The sequence below is a fragment of the Engraulis encrasicolus genome, chromosome 12, assembly GCF_034702125.1.
Source record: "Engraulis encrasicolus isolate BLACKSEA-1 chromosome 12, IST_EnEncr_1.0, whole genome shotgun sequence".
Lineage (NCBI taxonomy): Eukaryota > Metazoa > Chordata > Actinopteri > Clupeiformes > Engraulidae > Engraulis > Engraulis encrasicolus.
Window position 1 is genome coordinate 6,967,896 of NC_085868.1, and position 15,412 is coordinate 6,983,307.

Below are 15,412 nucleotides of genomic sequence, written 5' to 3' on the forward strand. Positions count from 1 at the left end.
TGCTTGAAGGTTACCTGACTTCATCCTGTTTTTCTCAATCATCTGTGCCACCATCTCTCATTTTTCTCTTTCTGTCTCCTTTCTCTCTCATTGGTCGTTCCTTGCTAACCAAGTCTTGTTTTTTTTATCTGTGTCTTAGATTCCAGCCAAGAATACACGGATTCCACGGGCATCGATCTGCACGAGTTCTTAGTAAACACGTTAAAAAACAATCCCCGGTAGGTGGATTTACATCGTTGTTGTAAAACTTTGCTGCACACACTCACCTGCATGTTGATCGATGGTTCTGTGACATTGATACTGTTAGATTTGCCTTGGTACTGTTGTATTTTCTTGAATGGAAGTTTAGATTGTGATGGCACTAGAGGTGGCCAAAGTAAAAATAGAAGTAAATGTATGGTGTAAGTAAGACTCAAGCACATGATTTGGCATAACGGTTACACCAGTTATTCTATGGTACCTAATGAGGTGGCTGGGCATTGTTGTTACAGGAAAAGCTTACAAAGAAAACCCCCAAATATGATCAAATCAGTGCAGAATCAGACCAGTTACTCAGTGAAGTTACTTGTGGTGGAAGGAAACTGACTTTTTTTTTTTTTACTTTAAACCCACATCTGCATAGTTCAGGCTAGCAAAATGCTAAGCTTAGCCAGATAATGTCTACATGTGTAAAACCGTAATGGCATAATTATGCTAATGGTTGCTAACTCTAATTCTGTGTGCCTTCAGGGACAGGATGATGCTGCTGAAACTGGAGCAGGACATTCTGGACTTCATCGGCAATAACGAGTAAGTACTTCCCTTAAGCCAGGCTCAAAGCACACGACTCCCGATTGTGTGTCCGATTTTGACGTCGGGGTGCGCCGCACATTAGAAGAGAATCGCAACTGTCAATCTTATCCCTGCTCGCAACCACCGAGATCGGCGACTCTTTGAGCTGCCAAAGTTCTATCTTAGAATGTCGGCCACGACGAGGAAATCTTGCCCGACAATCGCTTGCGATGGTCCTGGGGGGTAAAGTTCCACCGATTGTCGTAAGGGGGGTTTTCAGCCGAGAATCGGGCCGATAGTCTTTTAGTGTGAGCCAGGCTTAACACTCTCCAATAGCAGTAGAATTCTCCTCTCTGATAGGCTGAAGTTCTTGAAATTAATTTTGAATTAATTAATTTTAAATGCTTAGCACTGGTAACTATGACATGTCTAGTATCGAATTAATAACTTTAATGCCCTACTGTAAGTAGCACATCCATTGTTTGCTTCAGTAGTTGCTTATCAATGACCACTAAAAGGAGATGATTGCCTTCAAGGTGACTACTTTTATCAAAAATAATGATTTGAGTTGAAAATCAGGGTGTCAAGGGATTCTATCCAATATCCTGACTCACATCCTCCCCAAGTGCTTGTGGCCTTGTCAGAAGTTAAAATTCAATATCTCCTAAAAGCGTAATTGAAAGGTAATGATCTCATTTGCAATCGGGATGTTGATTGGGGAAAAGTCCCCCAACAGTTGTTGTGGCTAAGCTGACAGCGGTGAAACTTTCTTGTTTTCTGCACGGAGGCGGGGGCGTCAGGGAAGCGTAAGGCCACAAGCATAGCTCGAGAATGGGAGTTAGGATAATTGAAAGAACACAGAGAATTTAATCTTCCAAGAGTTGTTCTCCTCCATCTGTCATTGTTTTTCCATGGAACTGGTCACCTCACCAGACGTTATCCCTTATACCACCACAAGTAAGAAAGGTCTATCTTTTCAAAAAATTAAGTTAGGGATGTGTATAGGTAGGTATAGCAACTAGAATTTTACAAATCAGATGGGCTAGTATGCTTTGTTCTTAGCCCAAAGGCTAATAGTTCTTCTCCATCTCTGCAATTGAAGTTCGTGGAATGGAATGATAAAACCAGACTATTCTTCTTCCACCATCTTTAATTGTTTTCCATGGAGCTCACCAGCCATCATCCCTTATATTGCCACCAGCAGCCATGACCAAACCCCAGCCATAGAGATGGAGACTGGATGGGGATTACACGGCCATTCAGCACCACCTGATTAATTCTCAGAGCGGAGTGTGCAGCTTTTCGCACGAGAGAGAAATGTTTAATTATTTAATTACACACGTAATGACTGCTGCTGGATTTCATTAAAGCGCGTGTCGAACAGAGCGGGTAGGCTGCGTCTAATTCATTACAGACCATGAAATAAGCACCGCTGGGGGTGGGTGGGTGTCTGCTATGCGTTCGATAGCATCAGTTTAAAGAACAAAGAAAAAAAACTCATTTTGAACTCTCTTATGTGTTCATTTGTGTTTTAATGGATTAGTATAGCGTATAGTCAGAGGTGCACGCTGCTTAGGGGTGTCCATTCCACTTTATTAACATTTTTAAATTGGGGTCATCATTTGTATTATTTGTAATGATACAATGTTAATTTAAATCCAACTGCAGTGTGACATATTGTATGTGGTGTACATAGACAATAACATAATGTAGTATGTAAGTTGTGGCATTAGCTGATGTAGTAATTGTGTTTGCAGTAGTAGTAATTGGCATGGAACGCCAGAACATGTAGTCAGCAAGTACAAGGACAATTTCACTGGAGTATAAGGCTGGGACACAATGGGGGAAGTCTACCGCAATTTGAGTTCCTAAATTAGTGTTGTTATTAGTCATCCTAATCACTGAGGCCATTTTGTGTGTGTCTGTGTGTGCGTGTGTGTGCATTTAGAAGCCAGAAGAGAAAGTTTCCCCCGATGACCTCGTACCACCGGATGCTGTTGCACAGAGTGGCGGCCTACTTCGGCCTCGACCACAACGTCGACCAGACGGGGAAGTCCGTCATTATCAACAAAACCAGCAATACCAGAATGTGAGTACTCGCTGCTGGTCCCACAATGGTTTTTCAATGCAATTGTAACTCCAATATTTCCACTGCTGCACAATTCCAGACCATCAATACCAGAATGTGAATGCTCCCACAGCATTGCCTAATTGCAATTGTAACAGTAATATCTCAGCCCTACTGTGTAATGCAAATCCATCAATACTAGAATACTAGTAACATTACTCACTGGTAAATGTAATCGCATCATCTCTATTGTAATACCAATTGCAATATCTTAGCCCATCGATATGATAATGTGAGTGCTCCCTCAACGTTAAGGACCACAGTGTCAATGTCAAGGACCATGATGGAAACAAAGCTAATCTGAGCTTTTTGTACACGGGGTGCATAAGCCACATTTTATTTTTACTGGGTGAAATCCAATTGTAATTAGAGATGTACAGGATCCAAGATCCGGTTCCGGATCCGGCAGGACAATAGGGTTTTTCAGACTATCCGGATCCGACAGGATCTTGAGCAGTGGATCCGGTATCCGGCAGGGCCTAAGAAAAATAAATGTTTGGTTCCGGTTGGTTGTCAGGTTTGGTCATGGGTCGGTCGGATTTTTATTTTTTTTTTTCCCAATTTTTTTTTTTTCAATTTTTTTTATGTCCGACCCCCCAACCCCCCACATGCGCCAGATTTCGTCATAAACGCTGTTGAACAATGCCAAGGACGATAGTGGAGTGAGGCCTACAGCTAAAGCTACAATGAAATATAAGCATTAATGAGGCAATTATACTGACCGTCACCGAAATGATAGGCCTACATAATATCGTTTCTGGCAATAGCAGGCTACTTGTCCACAGGCAGTTGCCTGACACTGCTATTTTAGCTCCTCTAGGCCTATGTCCCGTTGACTTTTTTTTACTCCTTCCCATCGTCTGTTGTAGACCATATTTTCCTTGGGATGAAGGTTCTGGATTTCATTCTATTTACACACTTTTTTTTTGCTTTACGCGAGGATGTAGACGCCTGAGGCAATATGAATGTTTTAATGAAGGCTGATCGAGGGATAACATCGTCATTGCCATTAAATCATTATTGTAGGAAACTGTAGTAGTCCTAGGTCTTCATCGAACAGTCGTATTTGTGGCGACATCATCGTTAATTTCTATTTCATTATTTGGAGGAGGTGCGGAGAGTGAGACAGGTGCCCTGCTGCTGCGCAATGGTGGAGGGACAAGCAGAGAGAGAGAGAGCGAGAAAATAACGGGCCAACGGACTTCTTGGTTAACAAGGCCTTGTGGTAAATGAAAGAATGAAGGAAAACTTGGGCAAAACATTTCCCTTCTCTCATATTAACTTATTTTACAAGGTATTGATACAGTGCTATTTTAGTATTGCTATAATGAGTTATGCATCTCGTCGAACATGCAGCGCGACTGAATGGAAGCCCTTTTCTAACACGACGAGACTATATCAATACATTCAAAAATCGTGGATACTCATACTGTCTGTGTGTTGCATTTCGAGGCGGGTGGTCAGGCTGTCAGTGTCGGGTGAGGTAAGGCGATTGACTTATCATTTGACAGGCATTTTCGCCAGGTTCCCAAACCAGCCTACATCGTAGGCTATTATTCTGCAAGAACGCTGTGAGGCAAGTTGTTTAAAACGTACGAGCTACAACGACTACCAATTAGCATGTTGTAGCATAATAATTAGCCTACAACGTGACCGAGTGGGTGCGCAACTATGCAATGGCATTTGGCCCGGGGTTTTCTAATATCAAGCCGGGCCGCGCGTGTGTGTTGCTCCTATGTGGATAGTCATGCGATGCAAATTCAGTAACTTGCAGGCAGGTAGAAAGTGAGAGATGGCGAGTTATGGGAATGAAGAAACGTGTTGTGTCTTGTCTATATGAACAACCATCCAAACAACATCGATATTTTTTTGAGGATTCCAAAAACTCACAAAAAAAAATTGGGTCGCACAAAAAATGATAGGGTCGGTCGGCAACCGGAACCAAAGCATTATTTTTTCTAGGCCCAGTTACCTAAAAATCAGGATCTGGGGCATCTCTACTTTTAACGTAGCCTAGTCTTTTCAGTCAGTCTTTCACAACCCCAATCGCTGCATGGAGTGAAAGCCCTTTGGAAGCGGCTGTTGAAGGCAGTGTGACAGTAAGCCAATGAGTCTAGAAATAGTTTGCGCCAACGTAATAAAAAGGGCCCACGTGTGCGAGTAGGCTATGTGTTTCAACCCTTTCGTAGGATCCGGTATCCGGTTCCGGATCCGGCAAGATCTTAAGCAGTGGATCCGGTATCCGGCAGGATCCTAAAAATCTGGATCCGGTGCATCTCTAATTGTAATAGCAATAGCTGGGCTGTACTACACAATGCAAAACCAGCGATGTGAGTGCTCCCACATGACGATATCACAATCACAAATGAGATAGGAAAAGGGGTAACAGCCGTTTGAGGTGGGGTAGCCAAGCCATAATCACCCGTAAGCTTTTTCTCAGATATCACTTCTCTCAAGCGTTTCATCTGGGTCTGAAATTGTTTGGCAGAGGCTTTTATTCTGCAATACAAGGATGTGAGCGTGCTGCCGACAATGCTTTTTCAATGCCTCAGCCCTGCTGCACAATGCAAAGCCAGCAATACGAGAATGTGTGTGCATCCGCAACATTGTTCTTCTAAAGCGATTATAATGACTGTATGTGCGCTGCTGCTGCTGCTGCACAGTGCGATATGAGAAAATGAGTGGGAGTGAAACATTATTTCAATGCAATTGTAATCGCCGTGTCTCGGCACTCCTGCACAATGTAGAGATGAAGATCAGTCACTGTTCCTGATCTGATCTGTGCACTTGTCTGCTGAGAACAAATATCTCTGATTTCTGTACGGCAAGTATATTTAATAGGAAACCACAAATATTGCCATAGAATGTTTATGCCGGAGTTTCCAATATGGTGATATCTGACCTCATCAGTAGCAATGCAAGAATGTGAATGCATTTGCACTGTTGTACGAACATGATTACAGGGGATTCATACACACTCTGCAGTGCAGCGCAATACAAGGAAATGAGTCTGTCTCCCAACTATTTTAATGTTCTAACAGTAGTAGTCTCAACAATACTAAATACAGTAAGGATGGACATGTTTGTGCACTACATTTGGTGTTTTTTTTTCTACAACAGCCAAAAGAAACCCCGTGTAGGTAAAATCTTTATCCTAATGTGCTAACATGTTCATGTTTCATGAGGTGCTCTTACGGGCCAACTAAGATGAACTTAAACGTCGAACCAAAACAACATGAGGCTAATGTTACACAGTGGTAAGGATGCCAATTCAGATTCATCAATTGTAGTGAGCCTGACTGACTGTAGCCAAAGTTCAGACTCAGGATATTTTCGTACCATCAGCCTTGACAACTGATGCGCATCGATGATCAGTCACGAATAAGTCGAATCACTGACTGGAATGGGAAAGTTTTTTACACAGGGGTTTCATGGTGATCTTGGAGGCTTGCAGTCTTAAGGCTTAAGTCTTCAGGGTTCAGACTCTGCTCCCTCATAAATGATGAATGGTATAGCTTTTAGCAGACACTGACCTTAATTTTTATTTCATTTTTATATATATATATTCACTTTATTTTATTTTCTGTGGCTTTTTTTTTTTCATTCTTTGCTCTCCCTCAGACCGGATCAAAAGTTTTCGGAACATATCAAAGACGACAAGACGGACGACTTTCAGAAGCGTTATATCCTGAAGCGGGATAACTCCAGCCTGGACCGGGACGACGGCTCGGTAAGTTTCTTACACGCACGCACGCACACACGGTTTCTAAACTCTGTAGGTTTCTTACACAAGCACACCGGGAGCAGTCAAGCGGAACTCGCACACCTTTTTAATGCCAATGCAATAGTGTACTTTTATTGCGTGCACACACCTACACAGATGCTCATATGAACACGTGTGGACTCGCGTTCAAACTTACAGTCACCCTCACTCACTCACCCACCCCACCCCCCACCATCATGTTAAGACATTCTCTCCCATATAAGTACATGCACGCACATTCAACTCAATCACTCTGCAGCAATCATAAACAGTCTCTCTCTCTCTCTCTCTCTCTCTCTCTCACACACACACACACACACACACACACACACACACACACACACACACACACACACACACACACACACACACACACACACACACACACACTAAAACATTGTCTCACGCATACTCGCTCATTCAGTCTGACTTTAGAGCTATCCATGAGCGTGCATAAACCACACACGCACAAGCACACGCAGGCTCTTTCTAAACTGCAAAGAGGCTCCAATACCACCCGCTGTGTGCTGTTGCTAGGCACTGCGTTGCTAAGCTGTGTGTGTGTCTGTGTGTCTGTGTGTCTGTGTGTGTTGCAGATGCGCATGCGCCTGAAGGACGATCGGCGGAGTAAGTCCATTGAGGAGCGCGAGGAGGAGTATCAGCGGGCGAGGGACCGCATATTTGCACAAGATGTAAGGCCTGCTGACATGAATACATTCATAAATAAACAAACAAACAGACAAATGAACAATATAAGAAAGGTGTACCAGCGGGCGACAGACCACGTATTTGCATAAGACATAAGGTCTTCTCACATACATACGTGCGTAAATAAATAAACAAGGACCTCTTCCATAAATGCAAGCATAAACTTAATTTAAAATAAACAAGCATCGTGTAGTAAACAAACAGACTAATGCAACTTTAGAGGAGGGAATACCAGCGGGCGAGAGACTGCATATTTACATAAAGCAAAAGGCCCTCTTGCAGTAAACATGTCTGGCCCAAGTAAAGCCATGCACTAGAGGGCCTGGGGGGCGTTTACATTTATATGTATATTCTGAAAGTGCTCTTTTCAAGCATTCTAATGACGCCACACATATGGCAATCTGATGAAATTGTACAACTTTGTGGCCATTTGAAAGGCTGCAGTTGTAGCAAAAACATGAAATAGGCCCAGAGTAATTTTCAGTTATATATACAGTATATATTCCCGAAATTGTGTTTTCTAAGCTTTCCAATGATGCCACACACGGCGATCTGATGAAAGTTTTGTGGCCATTTAAAATAGTGCAATTTTTCAGACCAAACTGGGATTCTTCCTGGGCGACTTGAGCCTGCTTTATCTATGGAGCATAAACACATAAAACATAAGCAAACAAATGAGTAACACTTTCGTAAATCCAATTTGTAAACATGCATTAATAATTGAGATATGTATAAACAAACAAACTTTCATAAATATAAAGTGTAAACAAACACCTAATTCATTAATAATCGAGATAAGTGTAAACAAACAAGTGGAAGAATGCAACTTTTGAATACCAACTCTTCAGGGCATACAAGGTAGCGTAATGCAAATTCAAATGTGAAACAAAAAGGGCCTTAGAGAAATAATGTTTTTTTTTTTGTGCAAATGCTTTTTTGTGTTTGGTTTTTAAAATGCCCATTGTTGTGGTATCATTAAGAATTAATAATCCAGTGTACCTGAGGCACACCAGATGTTGTATTTCTTGCCCCACACACACACACACACACACACACACACACACACACACACACACACACACACACACACACACACACACACACACACACACACACACACACGCACACGCACACGCACACACACACACAGCCAAAATGAATCACTCTCCACTCTCTGCCAGTTTGCGGTTAGCAAGGACATTATTTTTTGCATCAGAGATCATTTTTAGTTGAGATTTAGTTTTACTGTGTGTTGTAAATCATAGTAGGGCATCTGTATCAGTCTAATGTTTTGTTCTTTTCTCCCTCTAGGGCCAAGATCATTTTCAGCTGGAGAAAAGGTGAGTGCTTCTATAACCCCATTACATGTTATTCAGCGACATCCATGTGTCCCGCAGAGGTTTACATGTAGTTCAGCCACTGTTATGCCTGAGTGTTCCTGTGTGTGCATGTCTTTGTCCAAGGCCTGCAATAGAAGAGGCATAGACAGTGTTGTGTGTGCTCATACGTCTGTATATACAGCTCCAGGCCTTTTTATTAGAATACCATGAAAAAGTTGATTTATTTCCATAATTCCATCAATACTGTTAAACTGTCATGGATTGTAAATTCATGGCCCAGTTTTTTAACTATTCCAATCATTACTTTTTTTCTTTTTATATACATTTTATATTAAAAAAAACATGAATTGAGGAATTCGCATTATTAGAATATTGTTATAAAATCACATTTTTCTTCATCAAAATTCTGGTCATATTAAATCAGTTGAAATTTGGTACTTTCTACATAACATGCAATGGTCAATACTTGGTTAGGACATTCTCTGTCTTCATAATGGCCATGATGCGTTTAACATTGAAGTCAATGGCAAAAACAGTGCATGGGAGTTATGGAAGCCCAGATATCCTTGATGCTTTGCTGTCAGCTGTTCTTGTTTGTTGACCTGGTGCCCCACACTTCACTCTTCAATATACCCTGTAGATTTCCATGCCACGTTTTGGTGTTAACTCACCAGTTTAATTCTAACTCAACAGAAATAAAACCCCATTCATTTTCAATGGGGTTTCATTTCTGGTTATTTAGAATTAAACTGGTGAGTTAGCGCCAAAACGTGGCATGGAAATCTACAGGGTATATTGAAGAGTGAAGTGTGGGACACCAGGTCAGCTATACAAAAACAGGTGACGGCAAAGCATCAAGGATATCTGGCCTTCCATTACTCCCATGCACTGTTTCTGCCATTGACTTCAATACTAACCGCATCATGGCCGTTATTAATAATAATATTAAGACAGAGAGAGTCCTAACCAAGTATTGAACATTGCATGTTGTGTAGAAAGTACCAAAGTTCAACTGATTTGATGTGCACTGATGTGAAACAAATTTTGATGAAGAAAATTGTGATTTTATTACAATATTCTAATGATGTGAATTCCCCAATTCATGGTTTTTTTGAGCTGGAAGACCAAAATGTGTAAAAATAAACAATTTAATGATTGGAATAGTTAAAAAACTGGGCCATGAATCTACAATCCATGACAGTTTAACATTATTGATGGAATTATGGAAATAAATCAACTTTTTCATGGTATTCTAATAAAAAGGCCTGGAGCTGTATAGATTGTGGATGTTGAAGGTTTAACCTTGTGTTTGTCTTACAGGATCCAGGAAGACGAGAGCAGTGGGATCAGCACTCAGCAGCGGAGGCAGATCTTCAGGTGTGGACCATGACTACTTGCGTGTGTGTGTGTGTGCGCGTGTGGCGTCCGTTCATGTGTGACGACTTCCACACACCTGTGCAGCCAACATTCACAGCTGGGTTGAGTGGGTTCACAGCTAGGACACTCAGTAGTGTGAGCAATGGCATGTGTGTGTGTGTGTGTTGACTAATTCAGCATCTGCACACCTGTGAAGTCCTCACACCTGTGCAGGGGGTGGGTAGGTGGGTGCATGTATATGTTAATTCATCACCCTCACACCTTTCCAGCCAAGATTCACAGCTGGGGCACTCAAATGATCAAGATTGTGTGCCCGTGCGTGCGTGCGTGCGCCCACACCTACAGACTTTTGCATCCAAGATTCACATCTGGGACGCTTGTTTTGTGCTAGGGTTTATGCAGTATGTCCACTGAATATGTTCCCACAAGCAATTATTAAATCTGATAAATTAAAACTGCACAGTCACATTAATTCTGTGCTCCCCTATCTGACTGCAAAATTTGACTTGGTTTGACCCCAGTGTTTGTGTTTGGAGTTAGGCGTATGTGAGTGTAAGACCTTGCCCAAGAGTTAGAGGCGTCTTCGTTTCATATTCATCTGGTTTTGATGAAGCTAAGTTTTAAGTTGGCCAGCTCTTGCTCAGCCTCCTGGGCCATCAGACCTTGCTTACAACATCAATATGCAATGCGTTGGGAGAATTTAACTCCTCTGAGCGTGTGTCGATTGCCCTTTGTGTGTGTATGTCTGTGTGTTTTCTTTTTCTGTGTGTCTGATTATTCCCATCGCGGCTCAGAGAACAAGCTTGTGTATGTGTGTGTTTAACCATTTCCGTGTGTGTTATCTCAGGTTGAGGGACGGTCGCTCGGCCAACAGTCGGCAGAGCAGCTCGGAGAACGAGCCCAAGTACGGCGAGCCGCGGCCCTGGAGCAGCACGGACTCGGACAGCTCGCACCGCAACCTGAAGCCCGCCATGACCAAGGCCAGCAGCTTCAGCGGCATCAACGTCCTGCTCAGGGGGGACAGCAGCGGCAGCAGCAAGAGCACCGGCCGACTATCCAAAACAGGTACACACACACACACACACACACACACACACACACACACACACACACACACACACACACACACACACACACACACACACACACACTGCATCAATTTACTTCTCCGGGTAGACGGCAGCAAGAGCATTGACCGACTATCCAAAACAGGTGGAGATGCAGTACCGACACACACGCACACACACACACGCAGCAAGAGTACCCAGCCGCCTCTCCCAAACAGCTAGAGATGCAGTATCTACGCAGGCACACGCACACACATGCACGCACACATGCACATGCATAGCTTGTCAAATTGAAAAGTTTGGAGTAGCACAATCACACACACACACGCACACACACACAGTATCAGCAGGCAAATGAAGAGTGTATATTTGCATTGTAATAGGAAGGAACATTGATTCAATGCACCACAGTGTATATGCTTGGAAAAAGGAACACACTAATCTGCCTATTAAAAAGCATTTACACAGCACTCTGTCAATGTCGCCACATCAATAAAAACATGATTACGGTGCGGTGTACACATATGCATAATTACAGTGCCATAAAATATACATAAACATCTAACATAAAGCTGACAAGTCAGGCATATTTTAACGTGTACGCACGCACGCACGCACGCACTGAAATTCTTACAAGTCAGCTTCTTGTGAAATAAAATAATATGAAAGCATGCAGATATGCACATGTGCCCATTCACTCCTCTCATGTGCTTGTGACGGACCAGTCATATGTGACCAGTGATAGGGAACCAACCAATCATGACCGGCCATTTTAAATGGGCAAATCATACGTTACCAGTCATTGTGCTCGTCTTGTACCAATTTCTCATTCGTGGCCAGTTTGTTGTGCTCGTCATGCACCATCTTGTCATAGGTGACCAGTCTTGTGCTCGTGATTACAACCATGCCATGCATGACACATTTGTGGTTATGCCATCAGCCATGTATGCATTGTGTTTTTCGACAACGTCGTTGCTAACTAAAGCTGGGCTTACACTGTGCGACTTTTGCTCCAATTTTGCCCCGATTTGGCACTCGCACGACTTTTTGAGAGTCGGGACGATTTCTTGCTCAATCGCAGGTCAATCGTGAGTCTCGCATCGTGCAGTGTACATGGGGTAACGACAAGCGATTTCGCCTCACGATCGTGCAATCACAGGGTCGCAAGAAAATCAAAACGGTTTGAAATTCTTGTCGTGGCTCGTGCGTAAATCGCACAGTTAAAGCAGCGCTACGTCCCGATTTGACACTTCACATGCACAAATTAATAGGGCCGTGCAATTCGCTGTTGAGCGCGACCTCATCTCCACCTCAGGTGCGCATGTTCCCTCCTCTGCAGATCGGGGAAACATGCCTGTCGCGTCGTACAGTGGAAGCATTTTGCTCGCATCCAACTGTCGTCCAACTGTGTAGTGTGAGGACGTGAGTCGTGAGCTCTCAACTTTTAAACTGTGAAATTCCATCGTGCAGTGTGAGCAGAAGCTTAAGACCCACAAGTGACAATATCGCACAGTGTATGCCCAGCTTTAGTTAGCAACTTACATTGCAAGGAAGCCTAGCAAGTTGCTGACTGGTTAGAAGCTACGCTTTTGAGTAACAGGGCATGAATCATAACACCACCCCTCAAACCTCAACCCCTAATTGTAGGAACAGACCACGGGCAGTGAAAGGTGTGAAAAGCAGAAGTCATTGATTTTGCATGGAAGAGCAAGCGACAGAAGCGGCGAAAGCTGCAAAAGCCATTCTGGCTTCAAAAGAGGAGTTGAACTTTAGCAAAAAAGTATTTAGTGAGCTATGACGCGTTACAGCAGCAACAGTCAATGGAATGGCTACATTTTTCTAAACATGAGTTTCAGTCGGTCGCTCTCCCTGATCAATGTTAAAGGTCAAATCATTCGCCCCATTCGCCGTCTCTGGTCTGTGGAGTCCAGGCAAGATTCTGTAGCTTCTTAACTTGTTCTCCTCCTGTGGCCTGTTCCTACAGTGGCCTAATGCAATATGCTGTAACCCCCACTCCATCTCTTCCCCCACACAACTGCAGATGCAAGTGTCCCTACTCAAACACATACAGTTAATGCTGAAAAACAGCATGAGGATTTGCAACCATACTTTTGTACATTTGGAGGATTGACAGCAGTTATCCCTTTGATCCAATGAGGGTGTATTCCGCCTCCAACCTGTTGAAGGCTATCAAAAGCAAAAACTACATAGTGGTACTTTAACTTCTCAGCCCAAAGGCTCATAATAGAAGAAAAGAGGTACAGTTGTTGTTGGGGTTCATCTCTGCATTTGATATGGGAGAGTGATGCTAGCGAATCTGCCTGGCTTGACGTTTTGCCGCTTTGCCGCTTACACACAAAACAAAAACAATAATAAAATTGATTTAAAATGTGTTGTGTTTCTTTCTTTTCTTTTGGTATTTTGATTTAAAAGTGTTTGGGGCAAAGGTGGTCTGTTGTGACTGTGGAGTCTTTATCTGACCCTCATGGATCCCTTTTTTATTTATTTATATTTTTTCTTTCGTCCCCTTTTGTTCTCTTACTTTATCTTATCCTTTTTATCCGTCCACCAATAGGCACACACTTCCTTAAACACACACACACACGCACACGCACACGCACACGCACACGCACACGCACACGCACACGCACACACACACACACACACAAACACACACACACACAAACCCTGCATGCTATCTGTGCTGTGAATGGTCTAGTCTGGCGTTTTTTGTTTCCGCTATCTCTCCTGTCCATTCCCCCTCTCCCTTCTGTCCGAAACGTCCAGACTCCCGAGCCCCCATTCATATTCATCAGACACTCACGTCCTGAATTCATTGGTTATCAATGGCCTGGCATTTAAGCGAACAGAAAAGGAGACCTCGCCCAGCCATTAATATTTTATAGGCCTGTAATGGCTTTAGCTTGGTGGCCCTGTCTGTCTCTCTCTTGCTCTCTCGCTCTTTCTCAGTCTGTCAAACTCTCTCTTTTACTCTCTCACTCGCTGTGTTACTTTCTTGTCTCAACCTCTCTCTGTCCAACTCTCTTCATTTCCCTTGGGGTTTTTTTTGGTCTGTCTGTCTTTCTTGGACACTCTTTTCTCTCTCTTTCTTGGACTCTCTCTCTCTCTCTCTCTCTCTCTCTCTCTCTCTCTCTCTCTCTCTCTCTCTCTCTCTCTCTCTCTCTCTTTCTCTTTCTCTTTCTCCATCACTCCCTCCCCGTCTCGCCTGGTGCTTATTAGAGAGTGGTGCTACCTAATGGGGCTCCAGTAAGCTGCACTGAGGTCCAGCTCAATCAGAGCTCCTTTTTACCTCCAGCATTGTATCACTCAGGCCCTCAGGGCTTGTCTCCGGCCCAAATCAGCACAATGGCCAATCGAGCTGAATGCCACACAGCCACCTCACCATCCTCAGAGAGTGGCCAAAGGAGTGCTCACTCGCTCGATACCACCTCGTTAGAAGCCACCGCCAATCAATCGCCTAATCAAGCCTGCTTTTGAAGTGAGCGCCAGTCGCAAACCACCAGCGAGCACGGCCGGCCAAATGGCACTGTTCAGAGTATGAGGAGGTAACCTTTGCAAGTCTCCCTCTCTCCATCAGAAGCACATAGCCAATGAATTCAGGCCACCCACCCCCGACGACTATCACCACCCTCCTAGGATGTCTTTTTTTCTATTGATGCCAATGCCTGTGGCTCACGTTTCGTTTTGTTATCGCCGGCATATGTGGCCCCCCTATGTCCTGTGCTTCAGTTGTGCTGGTGGTGTTGGTTCTTCTTCATCCACTGTCTTCCTCCCTCATCATTTCACTCATTTTAACAATGATACCCCCTAGTGGTGTGGTGAAGCCGCTCTCTCGTTATTTACCTCCTCCTTCAGGTTCGGAGTCGTCCAGTAGCGTAGGCTCGTCCACGGGCTCTCTCCCTCGCCCTCAGCCTCCTCCGCCGTCCCTCCCCATTACCACAACGCCAGCAGCAGCAGTGGCAGCTCCGATGCCTCGGTCACACCCGCCACCCTCGGGACCCCCTCCTCCAGGGGGCCCCTCCACTATTGCTGTGGCCCCTGCAATCGTGGCCCCTGCGCCAGGTTCTTCGGGACCACCGCCGCCACAACAACAACAACAACAACAACAACAACAACCACCACCACAACCACAGGCGGTGCACCAAATGTCGTCTTACCCCCCTCACAGCTCCAGTGGGGGCTGTGTGGTGTACGAGGCGACCCGCACGGGGCACCAAGCTCCGCAGCCACAGCCTCA

The 15,412-nt window shown here is 44.1% G+C and overlaps 1 protein-coding gene across 5 annotated transcripts in view; it reads left to right on the forward strand.

The window, feature by feature from the left end:
- LOC134459247 (R3H domain-containing protein 1) overlaps window positions 1-15,412 on the forward strand; it is an 88,418-nt gene that overhangs the window by 42,168 nt on the left and 30,838 nt on the right. For all 5 annotated transcript variants that reach the window (XM_063211550.1, XM_063211552.1, XM_063211553.1 and 2 more), the window contains 8 exons: window positions 140-218; window positions 730-789; window positions 2,720-2,860; window positions 6,521-6,629; window positions 7,259-7,354; window positions 8,682-8,710; window positions 10,031-10,087; window positions 10,935-11,152. In XM_063211550.1, coding sequence (XP_063067620.1) covers window positions 140-218; window positions 730-789; window positions 2,720-2,860; window positions 6,521-6,629; window positions 7,259-7,354; window positions 8,682-8,710; window positions 10,031-10,087; window positions 10,935-11,152 — 789 coding nt within the window. The remainder of the gene's footprint in view (window positions 1-139; window positions 219-729; window positions 790-2,719; window positions 2,861-6,520; window positions 6,630-7,258; window positions 7,355-8,681; window positions 8,711-10,030; window positions 10,088-10,934; window positions 11,153-15,412) is intronic.